The 23,881-nt window shown below is 32.5% G+C and overlaps 2 protein-coding genes across 3 annotated transcripts; one reads left to right on the top strand and one right to left on the bottom strand.

Annotated features, from left to right (window-relative positions):
• Positions 1 to 558: 558 nt before the first annotated feature.
• On the bottom strand, positions 559 to 7,182 carry LOC110782173 (uncharacterized). Of its 2 annotated transcripts, none has more exons than XM_021986295.2 (2): positions 6,552 to 7,182; positions 559 to 1,284 (listed from the first exon to the last, which is right to left on the bottom strand). In XM_021986295.2, exon 1 carries the CDS (start codon positions 7,059 to 7,061, stop codon positions 6,561 to 6,563), a length of 501 nt encoding a protein of 166 aa, XP_021841987.2. In that variant the 5' UTR covers positions 7,062 to 7,182; the 3' UTR covers positions 559 to 1,284; positions 6,552 to 6,560. The 2 variants fall into 2 exon arrangements, with proteins under 2 accessions (XP_021841987.2, XP_056693711.1); XM_056837733.1 differs by lacking the exon at positions 559 to 1,284 and adding an exon at positions 1,327 to 1,552.
• Positions 7,183 to 15,738: 8,556 nt separating this feature from the next.
• LOC110782171 (fatty acid desaturase 4, chloroplastic) lies at positions 15,739 to 16,793 on the top strand. The gene has a single exon (XM_021986290.2). It carries the CDS (start codon positions 15,774 to 15,776, stop codon positions 16,689 to 16,691), a length of 918 nt encoding a protein of 305 aa, XP_021841982.2. The 5' UTR covers positions 15,739 to 15,773; the 3' UTR covers positions 16,692 to 16,793.
• The last annotated feature ends 7,088 nt before the right edge of the window (positions 16,794 to 23,881 follow it).

Raw genomic sequence — 23,881 nt, 5'->3', positions numbered from 1 at the left:
TCAATTCAAATAAGAAAATTTTAGACCAGATTTGAGCAAGAAAATTTTAAACCGAATCAGACCAAGTCAAGGAGAATCAGACTAAACTAAAACAGAAACTAAAAAAAGTTAGATTAGACTAGATAAAGAGAATAAATCCCTAAACTTAGGGGTGTGTGGTGATAGGGAGATGGATCGGGTGGTGCTTCATCCGCCTCCATCCGCCAACGGTCCATCCGTCACCGGACTCATCCATCACCCGATTTACCTCCATCCACACCCGACCAATCCATCATCTGCGGATGAATCGGGTGATTAACGAATGTAATTAAAAGCATCGTCAACTTTATTTATAATATTATAAACAAATGGTAAACCCGATTAGACTTTGTTATATTCAACTTTTTATTCGTTTACATCAGAGAAAATAATTTCAAATAAATTTAACTAGTTTATTTTCAGACAATTTATGACTAATAACTTTTTAAGAAAATTTCACAAACAAATTACATAATTACAAAAATAAAAGGTTCAAAAAGATAAGTACATTCAAACAAAATAAGTCAAATATAATACACGCAATCTTGCTATTTATAGAGATGCAAAATGAGGTCTTGTTCTCTTCAATTTATAGGACCTTATTTTCAAGTCCTATAAGTTCAGATAAGTTCTTGTAAGTTCAGATAAGTTCCTGTAAGTTCAGGACCTTATTTTCAGGACCTTAAAGGTGATGGTAAGAGCACCCTTGAGTGCTCGAAAAGGCAAGCTAAGGAAAAATCATTAACAGGGACATATGAAGTGTCCATGGAAGAGGTTGCAGATAGTGAAGCTTCGAGTGGCCTAACAGATAATCATTTTAATTATCAACAAGGTCGAAAGCAGGCTCTATCGAATTTGGGAAAAGCGAAGAACACCAGCCTTCAAGAGAGGATCGCCAACCCGAGAAAGCGAATGTGTATAAGGAATCAAGTCTCTGGAAACCATTCTCATGTTGGATTTGGTTGCAGGTATCAAATGGGAATGAAGAGGAAGTTTGTTGCCCCTTCTTTGGAAGTCTCTGGTCGCACAAAAAAGAAGTGTTTGTTGGTGTCTTTCTATAATACCGTTGAGCTCCCTTTGTATCTGAATAGGTGTAGTGTGTCTTTCTCTAGAATTATTGAGTCGAGTGCTAATAGTCTAGAGTCTTACTGTATGCCTTGTACTAGCTTAGTAAGGTCAAAGGGTCTAATAAAGTTAGTTGTATCTCCCATGAATCAAGCTAAGGCCGATAGTAATGGGGCTTGTTGTATGGCTTGTTTGTATCCACTGCAAAAAAAAAAAAAAAAAAATCTGCAGAAGATATTAATATGCAAATATACGTGTGCATTAAAATTAAACTGCAGAGCTAATATTTGTCCACTTTGAAAGATATATAGCACCAAAAATAACAAAACATGTACGGGGTATAAAGATATATAGAGGACTAATACTGATTGAGATAATTTGTTTCCCCCTAAAAGATTTGTGGGATCCCCACATTCCTTTCTTGTGAGATTTAGATTTTATTCTTGTTTGCTGCATTCTCCATTAACCCCTGCTCAAATAACAATTTTTGGATTTATTTAAGGATATTATATAGTACTCCGTATATGGAAGTGTTAAAAATAAAGAACATAAACATAATTACATAAATATTAGGAATACGTTCAAACAAGAAACAACTGTTGTTTGCCATAAAACACCTTTAGTAATTCAAAAGGTACCGAAACTTTAAACATCTCATCACCATTGTATATAAGGGCATATATACATCACTAAGAATGTACAAAAAACCGTCACAAAACATTATACCGAAAAAATGTATCTGAAATATGTCTTAAAAAGCTACTTGAACAAAAAAAATTATACTACTTCCTTTGTTTCAAAAAAATTACAACAATTTTAGTTTTGTCACTATTCATACATCAATTTTGACCATATATTTGACTAATTTATTAAAAGCAAATGTTATCGAGTAAAATATCGTTGAATTGATCTCATTATATACTTTCATAATATTAAAATTTAAGATTAGCTTAGAACAAGATAATTCGAGATAATTATGGTCAAAATTGTATCTTGCAAACGTACAAATCAAAGTGTTGCAATTTTTTTAAAACAGAGAAAGTAATACGGATTCATCAATTAGAGAATGTTTGAACGTGTTTATGCAAAAACCATAAAATTACTACTAGTATGTATAAATTCTGCTAACACCTAACCATATGACATAGACATACATACCTCTAATTAAGTCTCTAATTAACCCTCTTACATAGTATGGACCAATAATAAAAGCATACAATTTATTAAACGTCAAAATGAACACTCATCAGAATAATTAGGAGTACTAGAACTCCCGGCCGACGACAACAACGACGACAATGACGACGACGGCGTTTTAGCACCACCGGTGACAGTACTAGTAGTCGTACCACTCCCACACTTTGCGACGGTCCTAACACTTTCAATCAACTGTTGAGTTTTATTATCTTGAGACAAAATTTCAGACAAATGTTCCGGGTTTATAACCAACCTCACCTTCCAAACACCGGAACTACCCTTATTACTATACCTCGGAACCGCCACCGTGTCGGGTTGTTGTTTCTTGTACACAACTTTCGGAGCTGAGTCAACTGACATTCGATAAGGCGTAGATACCACGTTGTTATTCATACTGACGGTGGTTGTCGTGGCAGCGGAGGAGGAGAGGGTGAGAGGGAGGAGGTAGTAGAGTTGGCCAGGGCGGAGGTTGTCGTTATGTAAAAGAGGCGGGTGTAAGGCTGCGTTTGGGCTAAGGAATATTCCATGGTTCGGAAACTCTGAGGTAATTTGTTCCACTGTGATTGGTGCGTACAGTTCCATGATTCCTCCTGTTGTAGTAACAACTTTGATCATGGATGTTTGTTCCGCCTCCGCGGCTACCACCACTTGACGGTGTTGTCTGTGGTGGTGGTGGTGATAAGTTGGTGTTGTGGCGTTTGTGGCGGTGTAGTAATCTTTCAATGCGCAAGCACAGTTTCCCATTTTATTTTTTATTTTAATTTTGGAGGAAAATGAGGATGAAAACAACAGAGATGATGTAAATGAAAGGATGAAATGAAGAAGGTGAGTTAAATACTACTCCGTATCGAGTACAACAACTCGGCCGACACAAGAATCCTTTGCTTTGCCAAACAAAATTAAGATCGCATATTACCGTAATATTATAATTATAGGTCTTGTAATTTATATCCATTGTGGGCCTTGTGGCCCATACTCCATAGGGAGCTGTTTGGTTTTTGGGCCCACGTTTTTATCTACACAACTCGGTAACCTAGAGCCTGTTAAACTCCAACTAATTTGACCTCCGGCTAATGTTATATTTCTTGAGAATGAACGAGAGGCTCGTGATTGAATTAAAAAAACAACTTCCTTACCAGTTGATCCAAGCGTGAAGTGTCGAGTGGATGTTATGGTCTTATGGACCCACATTCACTTGGTTTATTTGGGATCCAATATTATCAGGCCCCTCCCTCGTAATCATGCTAATTATAATAATAAGTACACAAGTACTACAATTATTGTGGGATAATATCGTTCATACATTTGAGAGTTGGGACAAAGAATGCCTATTTCTGGGCGCATTCGATTTTGGTGAGTATTAATTAGCTGCCCACCAGAATTCATTCGTGTGGATGGATTTTATATTAATGGGTAGGGTATGTATGTCATATGTGATAGGTGCATGCACAATTGCCCCCTAATTAAGACCACCTTTAAAAAAGTTCCTAAACTCCTAAAGCCATACAATTGTCTACACCGTCAATGCGTTCATCGGTTCATGTCACGTACAGTTTGTGTGTGTGCGGCTCTTGAGGATGATTGTGCAGGTAGAGTCTAATAAGCAATAAGAATAAAGAGAAGATTATGGTTTTTTTAAAAAAAATAAGGAGGAGGCAAAGATGAACGTACGGATCGTACTAAATCCGTATCACTGTATCAGCATGAGTCCATTGGTTCAAAGTTGACTACAAAACTGCAAAACTGTGAAAGAGAAATCTGCTAAAAAGACATTTACTGTAGTAATTTCCATACCGTGTGACAATATATCTCTGAGATAATGGTCAACAATCGCTATCATCAAAAGACCCCTCAGATGTTTCCTACTCGTGTCAGTTTGGATCCGATTTTGCCGCGTCCAAAACCAAAAATACGAGAATATGATTCATGTACAAGCAGTACAATCTACGGAGTAATACGTGGTACGTAAGTAAGGAGGCTCATAAATTTTGCTGAGTTCTACTCTTCAATAAGTCTGCTGTCTCTCTCAAAAGAGTTTGCACAGCAAACTATATCCAAAGTTGGCTCTTAAATCAGAGAGAAAAGTTCAGAAAGGGGGAAATAAAAGGGGGAGGGTGGAAGAAGGGTAAACTTTTGTAACTAAATGCATACTTTACAGTAGATAACTATATATGGTCAATGATTGACACTCGAAGTATTATAATCAGCAGATTCAGCACCAAGACAGCTTCCAAACCACGAAAGCGACCAAAAGACAAAAATGTCCGGCAAAAGTGATGGCATCAATATCTGATCAAATCAATCTAGAGCAAAGAATATTGAGAGACATCAAAAAGGTATTGGAAGACACGGAGTAGGTGGCCAGAAGAAATATGCATCAGTCCTCACTTGCATCATACTGTAATGTGTAAGAAAGAAAACCAGCAACAGACAAGACGAAAGGAACTTCTTAACCCTAAATGAGGGCGCTGACTGCTGAGCACCATCATATTCTCAAATGAACATGTAGAACGTGAAGTGACAAGAACAAGGAAAACCTCTTGACTAATAAAGGAATTGTACTTATACACTATCTTATTACTCACGCATTATCCATCAGCAACCAGGAGAAAGAAATACATAAACTCTTAACAAAAGAAATCGGATTCTCTAGCCTCTAAACTTCTTGGATATTATTCTGATCTAGAGCATTGGTATTTGGTACATTTCGCATCAAACCATAGACGCAAGCCAAGTCCAAGTTTCTAACTAGTCACAAGATTATAGGAAGTAAGATAAAATGCTCGATTGAGGTTTCCAACCTTTTTTCAGTACTATCTTCAGCTCAGGGAAACTTTTTCATTATGATGATTATGTTCAAGTGAGTTCCATAGTATAACATTGCAAAGAGAAGGAAAGCAACTCTATCTGTTTATACATGAGCGAAGACTTCCTTAAAAAGCTGAAACTACCACAACAAACTCCTATTAGTAATTTACTACGTAGTATATAGAATACAAAACTTGATATTCTAACGTATAAGAAGCTAACAACTGATCTGACATGGACCAACTTTAAGCACTAGATGGCAGGCCAAGGTGAGAATGAACAGCAGTAAAAACAGGGGGGAGGATTGTCAAGGTAAGGTTACCAGCTTGAAGAGAAGATCCCAATATGGAGAAGTGCAAAGTTTTACAAGTTGAGGTGTGGGAGGGATGTAATTGAAGTATAGAAAACCTTCTAGGACCTCGTCTTTAGTAAAATTACCAATTGCCCCAATATGCTTGGTGCGTTTATGAAAGACTCAGTACGTAGCTAAGTTAGCTATGTGAAAGAAAGCATGAGCATACAGAAAGTCAGAAATATTGTACCGGTTAAACATACTTCTGAAGATGGCGGGGTATCTTCAAGTAAAACCATTTAGCAGCACAGATTTGGAAAACAACATTATTCGAACTCTCCATTTCACCTTGAGTATACGTATCAACTCCTCAACAATAAGACATAGCCACATAGGTATGCGGTGTGCATACTTGAGAATCCCTCTGGACCAAAATGAGGTAACATTATCATGAACAAGCCAGTATTGTAGCGTTTGACATGAGTACCCGAGTCCGAGCAACATAGTTGGGAATAGTACCTCATGATCACAACCTTGAACCTTGTACAAGGGGGTGTTGTGCATTCATGATGATTGCAGGACGTAACACCGTAATACATTATTGTAATACATATGTGCAAGAGAGCATTATGACATCCTATATCCAGATTCTCCACCATAACTTCCCTTGTCTATTTCACATTCTCCAATCCTCTTATCCAATTCACCAACCGCGGTTTCTTTCTTATTTACTTCCCTGTGTATAATCAACATTGAACTACCTTCAATGCATCTACAAGAGGTCTATTCACATGCTTATTGCTCTCATCTCACTTCCAATAAGTTACATTGGTAGCTCCTACACCATTAGTTCCATAAACAAGATGCTATAACAACTCATTTGCAAACCTATTCTACTAGCTAATCCCAAGTTATAGTAATTTCATTAGGTACCCCTATGGAAAAATTCAAGTAATACGACAATAATCGGTAAAATTATTGCAATACGAAATCCAACAAGAAAGAAAACTCGAAATGCCAATTCACACTGCAATAAAGAATCACAGAACTTCAAATGCTTATTTATGCAATGCAACATGTAATATTCTTTGCTTCCATTCATGATGATAAAGATTCACCATTAATCATATCATAAAAAAAGATTAACAATTCTACAAACAATAACACTTACAACATGGAATCATTCCAAAACGACGGTAGCACCAAGCGCCTTCAATTTCTCAATAATAGCTTCACCTTCTTCTTTAGTGACCCCTTTTTTCACAAATGCAGGAGTTTTCTCAACCAAATCTTTCGCTTCCTTCAACCCTAATTCCGTAAAACTTCTCACCACTTTAATCACCTTTAGCTTCGACCCTGCATCAAACTTCTCCAATTTCACATCGAACAACGTTTTCTCCTTTTTCTCAGCTTCGGCACTGGGCTGGGCAGAACCAGATGGGCCTGCCCCGGATGAGAGTGAAGCTAACCCGGCATTCTTCAGGCCCATTTTCATCCGGAATAGGATCGAGTAATCGTGAAGCTCCACGGGGTTGAGGGAAAGCAACTCATTTGAGATTCGATCTAGTTTCTGGGGTCTGGTTTCGGTTGATGTAGAGAGAGTGTGTGATGAGAGAGAAATTGATGGAACGAAGCGTTTAAGAAGGTGTTTTGATTGGATTCTGGTGATTACTGAACGCATTTCTTCTTTTGGAGGTTTGAAAATGGAGGAGAGAGATGAATATACAATTATCTCTGGTTTTGATTAGGGTTTTACAGTAGAAAAAAATTGAAATTGTTGAAGAAGACGATTGAAGGAAAGGTGGATTAAAATGGAACAGTAAGCCCAGACGAAAACATGCCCATTTTGGGCTATGTTAGGACTTAGGAGCCCAAAGCGTCGAAAGCCCAAAACTGTTTTAATCATTGGATAGATATCGGAAACTCGTGCTTGCAACAGTTTGATTTTTGCATAAAATATAGGTATATTTTTTGTATTTGAAACTCATTGATTTACATGAAATAAATTGTTTTCTAAGCGACAGTGACACGTGCACATCTGGAATTGATATTTGTCAACGTCAATCTGAGTTTGAATATAGTGTGATGTTTATAGATGTCAACCCGAGTTTAAAGATTGTGTTTGAATAGACCTAAACGAGGTATTATAAAGCTTGAATTCGTTTCAAATTTTCTTGATCGCGTAGAATAGTGGGCGGAATTTGATGTTCTTATTGACCATATATAACTACGTAACACAGTACATATGAAGATATTTTATGAGTTTTTGAGAAAAATCAATTTATGCACTCGTCAACTAAAAGAGAAAATTTTCTATTCGTAGGAGAGGGAGACTTCCTTCTTTTACTTTATAGGGGTGGATTTGGCTTGGTACTTGGGAATCTTAACCCAGTCTATTTGATTTATGTTTTTAGACTAGTAACTACTCCCTCCGTCCCATAATATAGTGCCTGTTTTTCTAAAATGGTGTCCCTAAATGATGTGCCTATTTCTATTTTAAACCATTAATTTTTACTTTGAAAATTGTATTTTTTGACTTTTATTCAACCCATGTGCTTGATTTTTGTCTTTTTTAGGCCTATTTATTATGTACACACCTTTAATCTCTAATTTCTCTTTCCATAAAAGCCAACTAACATGTACTTTATCTTGAAAGAACAAATAATTATTGTTTTTATTATCAATGTTATACTTTACCTTAATAACCGTGATTTTGGTCAAACGGGCACTATATTATGGGACGGAGGGAGTACTTAATAATATGGACTAAGTCAAATATTTATTACCCAAATTGTACTCTATATTTTATTAATTTTGATATGTCATTTAGTTGGGTTGATTTATTTAAATGAGCTAATAGTATGTTTTCGATCCAAATTAGTTGTTTTAATTTGATATACCACTCGTAATAAACTTTTAGTGCCTACAATTTTTTTTTTTTTTTAATGTACATTAACATCGAAAAGTATAACAATGTATTATAAAAATACAGTTTCTTTTGTGACATAGATTTTAATTAACATAACTTTTATTTTAATCATAAATTTATTTAACTTAAATGCAGCAAGATTGAGTAAGTACACTGAATATAAATGTGGCAAACACTTATCTATACATCTATAAAAATGAATACCATTGATTGTTAGACGACACGTGTCACCTGCATCTTTCATCCACACGTGTTACCTCCATCTTTCATCCATTTTATTTTTTTTTAAATTTTTTCCTTTTGTTGTTTGTTATACGAAGTATTTATTTTACATCTTCAACACCTCTTCCACTTGATCTTCCTCCTTTGACATCAATTTACTAATTCATATATTCATTCAACGTCTTGCACTTCATCTCCCGCTTTAACACTCAATATTAATCCACCATCTTATTTATATATTTTCAACTTTTAAATTTCACCTTTATATAAATCATTTATTCCCACTAAAATCACAAACCCTCAATATAATCAACACTTTAAAATACGGCTTAACAATGACTATATAATCGCCCGTTCATTGAACGGGCTCAAAACCTAGTAAATTTTATAAGTCAAAACGTTACCTGTTACCTCAAACGCTAACGTCGAACACGCCTTATGTGAGTTATGTCGTTGTAGTAAGGTTAAGAGATTCTTCAAACAGAATTAAAAGAAATTCGTTATGGTGCTTTATTAATAGGGCCGAAAATGATAGCTTCCATTAAGGCAAAGTTATGAGGACACTGTCTTCTCAATCGTTAACTGCTGTACCCGGGTACAGCCAGCTCTGGCTGTACCCCCTAAAACGACGCGCTCATATTGTTTGTTTATTCTTGTCGACAGTTTGTTCTTTTTTATTGTACCGTTTGTTCATTCTTATTGTACTGTTTGTTCTTTCTTGTTGTACTGTTTGTTCTTTCTTGTTGTACTGTTTGTTCTTTCTTGTTGTTTTTTAAATTCATCATCAAATTTTCATAATTGTTGTATTTTTTGTTCTTTTTTCTGGAATTTTATGTTCTTTTTTATATTGTTTGTTCTTTCTTGTTTATTTGTTTGTTTATAATAATCATATGGTTAATGTTCATAATTAAACTCTTCATTAATCTTTTTATTCTTTCTTTTGTATTGCTTGTTCTTTCTTGTTGTACTGTTTGTTCTTTCTTGTTGTTTTTTAAATTCATTCATCAAAGTTATTGTTGTATTGTTTGTTCTTTCATGTTGGCTTTAAAATTCATCATAAAATTGTTCATAATTGTTGTATTGTTTGTTCTTTTTTCTGGAATTTTACGTTCTTTTTTATATTGTTTGTTCTTTTTTGTTGAATTATTTGTTCTTTTTTGTTTATTTGTTTGTTCACAATAAATATATGGTTAATGTTCATAATGAAATTGTTCACTTCATTGGTCTTTTATGTTTTTACAAGCGCCTATATTGTTTATTTCCAAATAAATGTTCATTTCCAAAATAGTAAATGTTCATTCCAAATAAATGTTCATTTCCGAAATAGTAAATGTTCATTTCGGAAATAGTAAATGTTCATTTCGGAAATAGTAAATGTTCATTTTTGTAGTTTATTTCCAAATAAATAAATAAATGTTCATTTCCAAAATAGTAAATGTTCATTCCAAATAAATAAATAAATGTTCATTTCCGAAATAGTAAATTTTCATTTTTGTACCAGTATTTGTTCTTTCTTGTTGTATTGTTTGTTCTTTCATGTTGGCTTTAAAATTCATCATAAAAGTGTTCATAATTGTTGTATTGGTTGTTCTTTTTTCTGAAATTTTATGTTCTTTTTTATATTGTTTGTTCTTTTTTGTTGAATTACTTGTTTTTTCTTGTTTATTTGTTTGTTCACAATAAATATATGGTTAATGTTCATAATGAAATTGTTCACTTTATTGGCCTTTTTATGTTTTTACAAGCGCCTATATTGTTTATTTCCAAATAAATAAATAGATGTTCATTTCCAAAATAGTAAATGTTCATTCCAAATAAATAAATAAATGTTCATTTCCGAAATAGTAAATGTTCATTTTTGTAGTTTATTTCCAAATAAATAAATAAATGTTTATTTCCGAAATAGTAAATGTTCATTTTTGTACCAGTATATTAATGTTCATTTTAAACAACACAAAACAACATCGTTTTGGATAGGGGTACAGCCAGCTTTGGCTATACCCGGGTACAGCCAGCTTTGGCTATACACGGGTATAGCCAAAAATTTGCGACTGTCTTCTAATTGGATTAAGGAATGGCTTTGAGGCTCCACATAGCGGGCCTCTTGTGGCCCATATCATTTTTTGTACAATCCACTCAAAGAAATCACCAATCAACTTCTAGTTTTCTATGCTATATTTAGGAGATCTACATTTTTACATAATTGAGCAATGTCTTTAGAGGACAATGCTTTATTTTTGTTGCAATTTTTTTTTAAAATGTTCACAAATGTTCATTAATCATGGATAATAATGTAGATGTCAATTAGATTAGTTGGTTAAAGTTTAGATTATGTTATCAGCTGCATGTTGGTCCAGTAGTGATTGAGACTGAACTTGGTAGGTAAGATTGTGTGTTCAATCCCCCACAACAATAATTTGGAGGAGACTGAAACCTAGCCACCCAGAACTCGCCCCAAATGCGGATTAGCTCTAAGGGTGAAACGGGTGGTAACAAAAAAAAAAGTATGGTACTTAAATCCTTGGATCAAACTCGTCCACATAAATATGACTATGGTTCATGCCGGGTCGTGCCTTTTGCCGAACCCCCTGTCTTAGGTCTAACAGACCCGTCCCATGTGACATGGCATAATGTTTACCTGTCTAAACCTAATTTCAATCAATTTGACGTGTTTGGTTATGTCATGCCTTGTCGTGCGTTTTTGAAATAAATACAACACGAACACAACCCACAAGTTCGTGCTCAGTCGGACTTTTTCATGTCGTGCCTCAGATATATCATCTTGACGTTTACATCATTGCTCTTGTAGTTCTAACTACACACCAAAAGATGTACGCAAATATTTAATTACTTCCTCAACAGAAAGTGAGAAACCATATATATAGAGAGAGAAAAAAAAGTGTATAATAAGGTAGCATGCATTATATATTGAAGTGGAATACAGAAGAGGGAAAGGAAAGAGATGGGTCAAAATGGGTCAAAAGAGGGAAGAAAATGAGGTAGTTTAATTGGGAGAGTCAGACGATGATTGAGGCTCAGCCTGGGGTTAGTTGGTTGGTTACTGGTTAGTTAATTAAATAATGCAATTAGCACACTCATTAAGAAGAGGTTAAAGGTAGCATGTGCAAACACATCTGAGTTCTGACTCCATTTGGTTGCCTCCTTCTCTTTGAATGTGAGTGTGTGGGGTTTATTGTGTTACCCTTTTCCCCCTTTTTTTCTCATGTGAATCTGTTAGGTACTCGTATTTGTAATGCATTACCGATCCCTAATTTGAACTTATTTCAACATATTTAGTATATACGTTATACTCCTTTCGTTTTTTAATACGGAGTATTTATAACACTTGTCTATTTTAGTTGTTTATGAATACTTGCAACACTTTTATCTTCCAACCGTTTATGAATATTTCCAACACTTTCTCTTTTGGCATAGAACAACTAATTAGTTATTGTTCCTTTCTCTTTTTTACCCTACTTACACCAATTCTTTATTATCACTATCTCACATAAAACACTAAAATATCACAATTAACCCCATTTACACGTACTTCGCGCAAACACGAGTATCAAGAGTATTTGAAAACGGAACAAGTACTTTGCCGTCAAATCTCAAGAAAAAGTGGTATTAATTCAATCGCTAACTGCTATACCCAGGTACAGCCAGCTCTGGCTGTACCCCCAAAAATGACGCGCTCATATTGGAATTGTTTGTTCATTCTTGTCTACTGTTTGTTCTTTTTTATTGTACTGTTTGTTCATTCTTATTGTACTGTTTGTTCTTTCTTGTTGTACTGTTTGTTCTTTCATGTTGTTTTTTAAATTTATCATCAAATTTTCATAATTGTTGTATTTTTTGTTCTTTCTTCTGGAATTTTTTGTTCTTTTTTATATTGTTTGTTCTTTCTTGTTTATTTGTTTGTTTATAATAATCATATGGTTAATGTTCATAATTAAACTCTTCATTAATCTTTTATTCTTTCTTTTTGTATTGTTTGTTCTTTCTTGTTGTACTGTTTGTTCTTTCTTGTTGTTTTTTAAATTCATTCATCAAACTTATTGTTGTATCGTTTGTTCTTTCATGTTGGCTTTAAAATTCATCATAAAATTGTTCATAATTGTTGTATTGTTTGTTCTTTTTTCTGGAATTTTATGTTCTTTTTTATACTGTTTGTTCTTTTTTGTTGAATTATTTGTTCTTTCTTGTTTATTTGTTTGTTCATAATAATTATCTGCTTTATTGTGTGTTCTTTCTTGTTGTATTGTTTATTCTTTCAATTGGCTTTAAAATTCATCATAAAATTGTTCATAATTGTTGTATTGTTTGTTCTTTTTTCTGGAATTTTATGTTCTTTTTTATACTGTTTGTTCTTTTTTGTTGAATTATTTGTTCTTTCTTGTTTATTTGTTTGTTCATAATAATTATCTGCTTTATTGTGTGTTCTTTCTTGTTGTATTGTTTATTCTTTCAATTGGCTTTAAAATTCATCATAAAATTGTTCATAATTGTTGTATTGTTTGTTCTTTTTTCTGGAATTTTATGTTCTTTTTTATATTGTTTGTTCTTTTTTGTTGAATTATTTGTTCTTTCTTGTTTATTTGTTTGTTCACAATAAATATATGGTTAATGATCATAATGAAATTGTTCACTTCATTGGTCTTTTATGTTTTTACAAGCGCCTATATTGTTTATTTCCAAATAAATAAATAAATGTTCATTTCCAAAATAGTAAATGTTCATTCCAAATAAATAAATAAATGTTCATTTCCGAAATAGTAAATGTTCATTTTCGAAATAGTAAATGTTCATTTTTGTAGTTTATTTCCAAATAAATAAATAAATGTTCATTTCCAAAATAGTAAATGTTCATTCCAAATAAATAAATAAATGTTCATTTCCATAATAGTAAATGTTCATTCCAAATAAATAAATAATTGTTCATTTCCGAAATAGTAAATGTTCATTTTTGTACCAATATTGTTGACCCTAAAGTTTTGATGATGACAAAGCAAACTCCTGACAATTGGTTAAGTTATGTTGCATAATAGGTTCCGAGATCCTTAGAGGGATAATGCTAAGTTAAGGAGATCCTGAGTTGGATAAACTAAGCAACGTGGAATATAAGCAAGTAATTGATCCATGTCAGACACTACCTTGAAGAAATAATCATTAAGCAAGGCGAGATCCTTAGGCGAGTTTCTAAGGCGAGATCCTCATATATTATGTGGATCCTCGATGTTCCAGAGAAGGAACAAATTGGGAAGTCTTCGAGTGAAGCTTCTAAAGGTGCAACATGAAGACTACAACATATGAGTTTATGTTTAGGATTTATGTAAGTATTTAATATTGTTTATACGTAATTTGGAACGAAAGGAACCTAAGTATTTTGGTACGTTTTAAATGAAATATGTTAACTGTAATTATAAAAGAGTTTTAACTTGGAAAATCTTTTTAATAAATAAAATGAATTTAATTAATAAATGAAACATAGGATTCTGATTTATTATCCTTGTTTCTCAAGTAAAAGATTTTCCATGTTCCTTGAAACTCTCCCCACGTATTTCTGTTTAACGTACATTTAGTGTTTTGATTTGGTCTCCCTTGTTTCTCTCCAACTATGCCCATGTTACTGAGCAGTAACTGTTAGTGGGTAGTTGAGGAGAACATGGGTACCCAACCCTAAGTAAAACTCTCCTATAAAAGGAGAAGAGTTTTGGCTTTTCAAAACACAACTGATTTCTACAAAATCTATCTTAAAGAGCTTAAACGTTTTAAAAGAATCAGTTGGCAAAATAGAGTGTTCCTTGAGTTCCTTATTACTATAAGCTTTATTACGTACTAGAATCTATCTATCATATTGTATTTTGGGTTTAAGGATTGAGTGATCCTTGAGTGACTTAGAGTTAAGTCAAAGAGAGAAAGAGCGACTAAGAGTTTAGTCAAAGAGAGAAACAGTGACTTAGAGTTAAGTCAAAGAGAAAAGGAGCGACTTAGAGTTAAGTCAGAGAGAGAAAGAGTAGCACAGTAATCGAAGGGGATTGCTGTGGGGAACTCGTGTTCGAGAGGAACTCGAGTTAAAGAGTGTATTTGTAATAGAGTTATTGCATTAATACAAAAGAGTAGTGAGGTTCTTCTTGATTAGGGTCAAGAAGGTTCCTCCGTTTTATATCTTTCTTCGCTCATTGTTCTCAGTCTCTTTATTGTTTAAATTCCGCAAGAAACTTACTCAAGTTCCCAAGAAACAATTCACCCCCCCTCTTGTCAAGTGTTCCTACTGAACTATCAAATATATTAATGTTCATTTTAAACAACACAAAACGACATCGTTTTGGATGGGGGTACAACCAGCTTTGACTGTACCCGGGTATAGCCAAAAATTTACAGCCAGCTTTGACTATACCCGGGTAAATGTTCATTTATTTTGGTTAGGAGCAAGGGGGCTACCGGAGGCCCGCCTTCAAGGCCCAATTCTCAATTCCTATTTTCATTTTTTTTCCCCAAAGCCATCCCCTAAAATAAGTGGTTATAAAACTGTGCAGGACATTTTAGGAGTAGTACAAAATGGTACTCCGTTGGAAGTCTAGCATGACAAAGATGGGTTATTTCCTATTACTACGTACATAAAACAAGTGTAGCAACTACACAGAAATGAAAATAATAAATAAATTACTCCCTCTGTCCCTTAATACTCGCTCCGTTTTGACTTGCATTATTCACATAATTCACTTTTACCCTATTTTATTTCTAATATATATTATATTGTTAGCTTAATCTTATTATATTTTTTCAAAATATTAAAAAATTTATAAGTTTTTATAATATGTAGTTAAAGATATTGATGGTCAAAGTTGTGCATTGACAAGCGTGTCCAGTCAAAACGATACGAGTATATTACGATTAATCTGAAACGCATGAAATACTAATAATTAATTAAGGACGAGCTTATATTGACTCATGATCATGACTAACCTCAAGGAATGAGTGACTCTTAATTCACCTCCCAAAAAGTTTTATAAAACATCCAAATAGTCCCACGCATCCCTAATCCATACCACTATCTCTTCTATCTTCTTAGCTACCACAAATCAATTCTCCTCAATTACAACCACATTTATTTATTTTAATAATAAAATAAATTTTGCTTCTATGTATGTACAAAATATATTGTCCACTTGTACAAGGTACCATCCTCTTATATATATTCCCTTACGCACCCTTGTAAAATTGCTACCTAAATGTCCAATGTCAATCCTACCACAACAAAATAGCCTCTTAAAATCATCACACCAATATGCTACTAAAAGATACCGAATTATCCGCGTTATTCCCATTCGGGTTCGTTGCGCCGCCGCCACCCCGGTTAAACCAAACCCCGGTTTAACCCGTATAGTAGTAAAACCAAGTTCTACCAAACCTACACCGGCTAAACCTCCAACCCCTAAAGGGCCTAAGCCCGATGATCCAGAGTTAAAATCCACATGGGAGCATCGAGCTTGGTTAGCTAGTGGGTGCACTACTTTGCTAGTTTCTCTAGCCAAGTCCATAGTTGCCTCAACGGATTCCCATATTTGGGCCGAGCCCATCTTAGCTGGGCTAGTCGGGTATGCATTGGCTGATCTCGGGTCTGGAGTCTACCATTGGGGAATTGACAACTATGGGGATGCAACAACCCCATTATTTGGGGGACAAATTGATGCTTTCCAAGGGCACCACAAATGGCCATGGACCATAACAAAACGCCAATTTGCTAACAACCTCCATGCATTAGCCCGGGTAATAACTTTCACGGTACTACCCATTAACCTCGTCCTCAATGACCCGACCCTACTAGCGTTTGTCGGATCGTTCTCGGGTTGTATCATGTTTAGCCAACAATTTCATGCATGGTCTCACTCAACGAAGAGCAAGCTACCCCCAATAGTAGTAACGTTACAAGATTTAGGGGTGTTAGTGTCACGGTTCGAACATGCTGCCCATCACCGTGCTCCTTACAATGGTAACTATTGCATAGTAAGTGGAATTTGGAATACAATTTTAGATCAAAATAAGGTTTTTGAAGCACTTGAAATGGTCTTATTCTTTCAATTAGGATTTAGGCCAAGGTCTTGGAGTGAACCTAGCTTGGAATGGATTGAGGAGACTTCTTCCTTGCCTCAATAATAATTATTTTTTATTATATTTTCTTTTGATTTGTAATTTGAACATTCAAAATGTATCTATTTTTGTCATTTGTATAAAATTTATTTATGATGTATCTCTCCACTTTATTGTACTCCCTCTGTCCCATAATACACGCACCGGTTCGAGTCGATACGTTTATCAATGTACAATTTTAACTACCAATATCTTTAACTACATATTATAAAAACTTATGAAATATTAATATTCTGAAAATATATGTCAAAATGAAGGCATGAAGCCAACAATATATTATATGTTAACTTTTGTTTTCATATACTAGAAATAAAATAGGGTCAAAGTGAATTATGTGAATAGTGCAAAAAGTCAAACCGATGCGTGTAGTATATTTCAACATTTGTACTGGATTTAAAATCTAAGGCCGATAAATTTAAAATGTGTAAAAAGAAAAAGAACATTAGGAAGACAGTACGGAGTACTCCGTACTTGGGAGTAGATGATTAATCGTTGAAAAATACTCTGTAATACTCTTATTCTCTCTACTTTGTATTAATACTAAAGCAAATAACAGATCGAATTCTTGATCGACCTCGTTTTGGGTTGATCATTTGTTTTGAAGCAATGAGTCTTGACGGACAATACCTCATGTGAGTAAAACACAGTTTTCTATATTCCTATAGTGGATCTGCAAAAATCAAACAAATATTGTGCCAAAATCAATTTTTGCCCAGAATCAACCCAGTTAGCCGACAAATGAATGGAAAATCAGATTTTGGAAATAAAATAAAATATTATGGGTCGTTTGGTTGAATGTGGGAAATAGAACTTCCTAGGAAGAAGCTTTTTTTCATGCATAAGCATTTTCTAGGAAATGGGTGATATTGTTTGGTTAAATATGGCCCAGAAATAAATTCTCATGGGAAGTTCCACTTACTTAGGGGGAACATATGTAAGCAACTTCCTCTATTTTGTAGGAAGTAGACAAAGTGTGACTTCCCTTGTTTTTGTCAACCAAACAATACTCTAATATTTTACTCCTTCCATCCCTTAATACTCGTCCGGTTTGACTTTTTGCACTATTCACATAATTCACTCTAACCTTATTTTATTTCTAGTATATATATATATGAAAACAAATGTTAGTATATATATAATATATTGTTTGCTTCATATTAATATATATTTTCAAAATATTAATATTTTTATAAGTTTTTATAATATGTAGTTGAAAAAATTAATGATCAAAATTATGCATTGATTAACATGTCCGGGGTCAAAACAGGTCGGGTATTAAGAGACGGAGTGAGTACTTCTTAAAAAGTCATATTTTCTTTTCCCAAAAAAATAAAGAGAGTCATACTCCCTATTTTTTATGTCAATCAAACATTACCCCATGAAAAAAAAAAAAAAAAAAAGAAAGAAAGGAGAAGGGAGAAGGGAAAAGGGAAAAGGGAGCTGGATTTTATGTATTTTATGAAGAATTAAAATCGGAAAGGCTAAGGTTTGACAAATCTGTCTGACTTTCTCTCTCCTGAAAACTGAAAAGACAGTACAATACCGTTATTTGTGGTTAGTGAGTGACACTCATCATTCTTTCACAGTTTACAGCTTGGTTTTTACATCCTGCGGTATCTTCCTTTCTTAATTCCTCTTTAATCTGTTTTCATCGAGGGCGGAGAGACCATATCAGATATGTACCTTCAAATATATAACTGAGGGCACGGTGATAGTTACACCATTATTTTTAAAAAAAATTTGTACCTTATTTGAGAAATGAATACCATTTTTGAGCTTCTGATTACCATTTTGAACTTCTAAGTACCATATGTAACTTATACTTCGTATATGAGTATCATATTTGAACTTATGAGTACGCTAATTGAACTTATGGGTACCATATTTGAACTTATTTTGGTCGAAAAAACATATCTGAGATTGGAATATAGTTCCTCGTTTTCATCTGACCTAATTTATACCTAGTATTTAAAAACTCACATCATAGTGATATGTGTAATATGTGATCGTGTATCCACTTCCCCATCATCTCCATCTTTTCCCCTTAATTTTCTTTTTTTTAATTGATTAATTCATTAAAATGTTATTCAATATTAGGACTTGCATTAAAATTGTGACAACTCAAAAGATACCCTTGAATATGAAAACAATAAACAACTCAGATGACACCCATAATAAAAACATAGAAATAAATTACCACAGATCAATAAGCATTAGTACTTATAACTTAATAATCTTTTTAAATACGGAGTACTTAACTTCAGTAAGAGTTATATCAATCTCTCATCTCCCATGTCCCCCTATAAATAAATTTGACTACCATCCATTTTTTTAATATTATTCACACGATCAAATATATCTATATCAACATACATCGGAGGTAAGATGCCTAGCTTTATTTTATGTATTTTCCACATTTTCAATTAATATGCCTTAATTTTTCCTATTTGTTTTTATTATTTTAAATAATAATCATTTTTTATTTCTATGTTAGAAGAAATTAAATTGTATATCACGTTATCACTGCAGTTGATCGTTACTCTTGAATTTTGTTTAGGCTGATTTTATAATAACTAACCTTAAAGTAGAAAAAGATTAATAAACATAAAGTTTTTATTTATTTATTTAAATCTTACACTAACCAGATATTTATGAATGTACCATAAAAATTTATATTTTATGATACCTACAAATTGTATGTCGAGCGATGAAAATTTTCACACTTTATATATAGAATTCCCCCGTGCATTGCATGGGTCAAAATGCTAGTTATATTATTACGGAGTAGTTCACTTTCTACTAAATACTCGTAAAGTCGTAATCTCGTATTTCTTGTTACCCCGGCCTCGTACTAATATAGAGTACTAGTCTTTTATGCACGCAATGCGTGCGTGAATTTTTAGAATGCATGTAGACCGATATTGAGAAATTAATATTTACTATCGTAAAATGATTACCTCTTTTTTTTTTTCTTCTTCTTTTGAAAGCATCTTAACCAATTTCTTAATACCTATTTCAAGACTTCGTAAAAAAAAAACTAATCGAATAGTTAAGAAAATGGTATGAAAGATCTATAGCAACAAAAGGTGTAAGTTAAAAACTTAAAAACCGAAACGATATATTGAGATCCACCAAATTTATAGAGACAATTATGCATGATCATAGTTTGAAAACTAACGCAAGTGATGCATAAATTGAAACTTAAAAAATAAAACGATAATAATTCCGTAATTAACTAATATTCCCACTAGCTTTTTTTAATAATTTAACGTAATTATAAGAGATTGATTATCAACTTAAAGTCTTAAACACTCCTTTTGCCTTTTATATTGCATTTTATAATTAATGGAGTAGCAATTTAAATTTTGTAATTAATAGGGGCATTAATTAATTAAATTGTGAATTAACCGATGATATCATTGTCTTTTTCACAGGGGACACCAAAAGTATGATTACGAAATTACCCTCGTCAGTCGACACTTCTCTTATATAATAGAGATTCATTTACCCATTTTAATATTGAGTGTACTACATCAAGATAAGCTTTTTTTTTTTTTCCCTGAACAAGATTTTTTTAAAATATTGAGTGTACTACATCAAGATAAGCTTGATATGCCTTGTTCGTTAATTCGCGCTGAATCAACTCGTATGCGGAATTCCAACCCGATAACACAATTCTTCTTCCCTACCTATTGACTATTGTTACCGCCGCAAGGCCCATAAGCCCATAACCCTTACAACGTGAAATGTTAGAATATATTACATAATATTTTATTATGTACATAATATTTTATATTTGGTGAGTAAATATTCTCATGTCATTTCATGGTGTAAAATTTTCCTTTCAAAAACCTCTTTCCTAAAATATCATATCTATTTTTTTTTTGTATGAATAGTCTATGTATGGAAAAAATTATAGTGTTATACTCCCTCCGTTCCTAAATAAGTGTCACTTTTCCATTTTTGGCGTTCCCTTATAAGTGTCACTTTTCTATTTTTGAACATATATTTTTCCCACTATTCCATACACTTTTCCATACACTTTTCTCACTTTTCTATAAATCATGATTACTTTTACTTACACATTCTACACTTTTTCACTTTTCAATCCCCACATTCACTTTTATTTGTACATTATCAATAAATAATTATCTAATTTTTCCTTTCCCAAAACAAAAACATTCTCAATCATTACATCTTACACACTTCACAATTTTATTAAGGTCCGTGTCGTTTCCAATAAGTGACACTTATTTAGGAACGGAGGGAGTAGAATATATCAATACTAGATTAGATCCCGTGCACGCACGGATTTTGATCATTTTTTTTCACAAAAATTTAATTGAATATCTCCCAAACTACTGCATAGTTATAACATTTTTAACATATTCGTTTAAATTTATTCATCTAATATGCATATTTAAAATGCTAATATGGTACTTTGACCAAAATATTGAGTAATATATTTTCCATTATTAATATAGCGATTTGATTAAATATTACCAATTTAGAATAATTATTATTACGTTGTATCTATTATTGCCATAATTTATAAACTAAATTTTTTTCCATACATAGTTTATAAAAAAAAGTAGAGAATAAAAATAAAATAAAACAGATGCATTTTTTTTTGGAAAGTGGTTTTTGGCGGGAAAAAATCGCACCAGGAATTGACACGTGTCATTCCTGGTGTCTCTTTTAGTATATATTAATAGATTAGACAATTTTGGTAATATTTGAGTAAAAAAATCATATCAATAAAATAATCTAATATCTAATATAAATATATAAAGGATACATATTTGTTGAATTATTAGAGCTCCACGTAGGATTACTAATGGTTTCGGCCAATGAAAAATAAGATTTCTAATATATTTTTGAATTAAAAATTCGATTGCCACGTAGATAATTAATTAGGTGCCACGTAGATATTTTAATTAATTAATTACTAATATATACAACTCCATCTAAAATCAAATACTCTAATAATTAAAAAATAAATCTAAAATAAAATTCATTTAAAATCAAACACATAAAATAAAATAAATAAGATTCAATTTAAAGCAAATATTAATCCAATATTAGAGCGCCACATATGAAATCTAATGGTTTCTGCCAATGAAAAATAAGATTTCAAAATTAATTTTGAATTGAAAAAAAGTAGAGTTTCACGTAGATAAATAATTAAGCGCCACGTAGATATTTTTTAATAATACTACGCATAAACAATTTCATCCAAAAACATACACTCTCATAATTAAAAAAATAAATTTAAAATGAAATTCAATGCAAAATCAAAAACTAATCTAATCTAATATATAAAATTGGTATATACATATGAGTTTATTTAAGCATAACAATTTAATAGAATCCGTGCATCGCACAGGCTAAAATCTAGTATATATATAATCAACATTTTGGTCAAATCAACGTATTAAGAATACATTGAATATTTTGGTCAAATTATTATACTTCAATTCCTAATATTAAATATTATAAAATATATTAGATGAATAAATGAGTACGTTAAAGACTCATTAATTATTCATTAGCTTTAAGAGATAAATATTTTATGAAAAAGATGGTCAAATAATAAGTTTCGAATATCCGTGCATTCACATGACCTAGTTTAGTTTGTATAAATACTCCACTGTGGAGTTTCAGTTGAGTTTGACCATTTTAATTTTTCTGCGAAGGATATTCAGACGGGAATGCATCCCATGAGGTGTAATAACACATGAGACCTCTATTAGCTTATAAAGATTATGTAAAACGGCTACGCATAAATTGTCACTCCGTGAACTATGGACCATGGAACATGGTGCACAATAAGCATGGTGCACCAAAAGAAAATAAGTGTAAAAATAAAAGAACATGACACTAAGACAAAATAACATGCGATATAATATTTCACTTTTTTGTTATAAAGTAATATATATTTAAATGTTATTATAATAAAAATAAAAAATATATTTCATGTTTTTTTTTTTTGATAAGTTTGGTTTTCATTGCGTACTTTGTAGTTTTCTTGTATGAGAGGGCTTAGTGTTCTTGTATTATTACGCATATATTTCATGTTCTTAATTTTTAGGTACTCATATGTTCTTTTAATTATATTCTAGTGTGCTTAATATGCACCATGCTCACTGTACATTATGGTCCACCTTCTAAATTACGTACTATGTAGTTTTCTTGTATGAGAGGGATCCCAGTTCCCCAATAGAAATGTCTACAGGATTTAAATCGAAGTGTCAATTGTGACATTCACATATAATAGCTGCCCCATTCCTCCTGTACTTTTTCCGTTAATGGAACCTCCCACTGTTGTGCAGTTGTGCTGCACCAATGCACCATACAGATTTTCGGGCAGCTAATTGGATTCTTTAATTGTGATTTCATTTGTTAATTATCATGGGATTACGTAAACTTCGCTTAATTAATGCATTAACTTCGCTTTCGGACAATTTGTCCCTTAAAATCACTGTCCTCTGGAGATTTCTCCTTATGTACTTTCGGACAATTTGTCCCTTAATTAATGCATTAACTTCGCTTTTCCCTCAAAAAAAAAAAAACATACTTGGAAATTGTAAAGAAATTTAATGAGTTAAAAAAATTGGACCAATTAAAATTAAAAGCTGACACAAAAAATGACAATATAAATAAATTTATAAAAGGAAAAATTCTCCCATGTAACAAACATTGTGAAACACCCTAAACAAATACGTAACAAACAAAAAGAAACAAAGAAAGTACATTAGATCGGATTCGCCTTAATATATACTAGATTTTAGCCCGTGCGATGCACGGATTCTATTAAATTATTAAGTTAAAATAAAATAAAACTATTATATATACCAACTGTTGTACTTATATATTAGATTAGATAAGTGTTTGATGTTGGGTTGAATTTTATTTTAGATTTTTTTTAATTGTTACAGTGACTGATTTTGGATGGAGTTGTATATACATAGTATTTGTAATTAATTAATAAAAATATCTACTAAATATTTTTGAAATCTTATTTTTCATTCGCCAAAACCATTATATTTTCTACGTGGCACTCTAATATTGGAATAGTGTTTGATTTTGAATTTTATGTTATTTTAGATTAGTGTTTGATTTTGGATTGAAATTTATTTTAGATTCGTGTTTGATTTTGGATTGAATTTTATTTTAGATTTATTTTTTAATTATAA

The sequence above is a fragment of the Spinacia oleracea genome, chromosome 2 (genome assembly GCF_020520425.1).
Source record: "Spinacia oleracea cultivar Varoflay chromosome 2, BTI_SOV_V1, whole genome shotgun sequence".
NCBI lineage: Eukaryota > Viridiplantae > Streptophyta > Magnoliopsida > Caryophyllales > Amaranthaceae > Spinacia > Spinacia oleracea.
The sequence above is the reverse complement of the archived record's forward strand: the minus strand, read 5'-3'. Positions and strand labels throughout refer to the sequence as shown.

Excerpts from the sequence above, each read along its gene's own strand:
- LOC110782173 (XM_021986295.2), bottom strand. The coding sequence starts at position 7,061 with ATGCGTTCAGTAATCACCAGAATCCAATCAAAACACCTTCTTAAACGC.
- LOC110782171 (XM_021986290.2), top strand. The coding sequence starts at position 15,774 with ATGTCAATCCTACCACAACAAAATAGCCTCTTAAAATCATCACACCAA.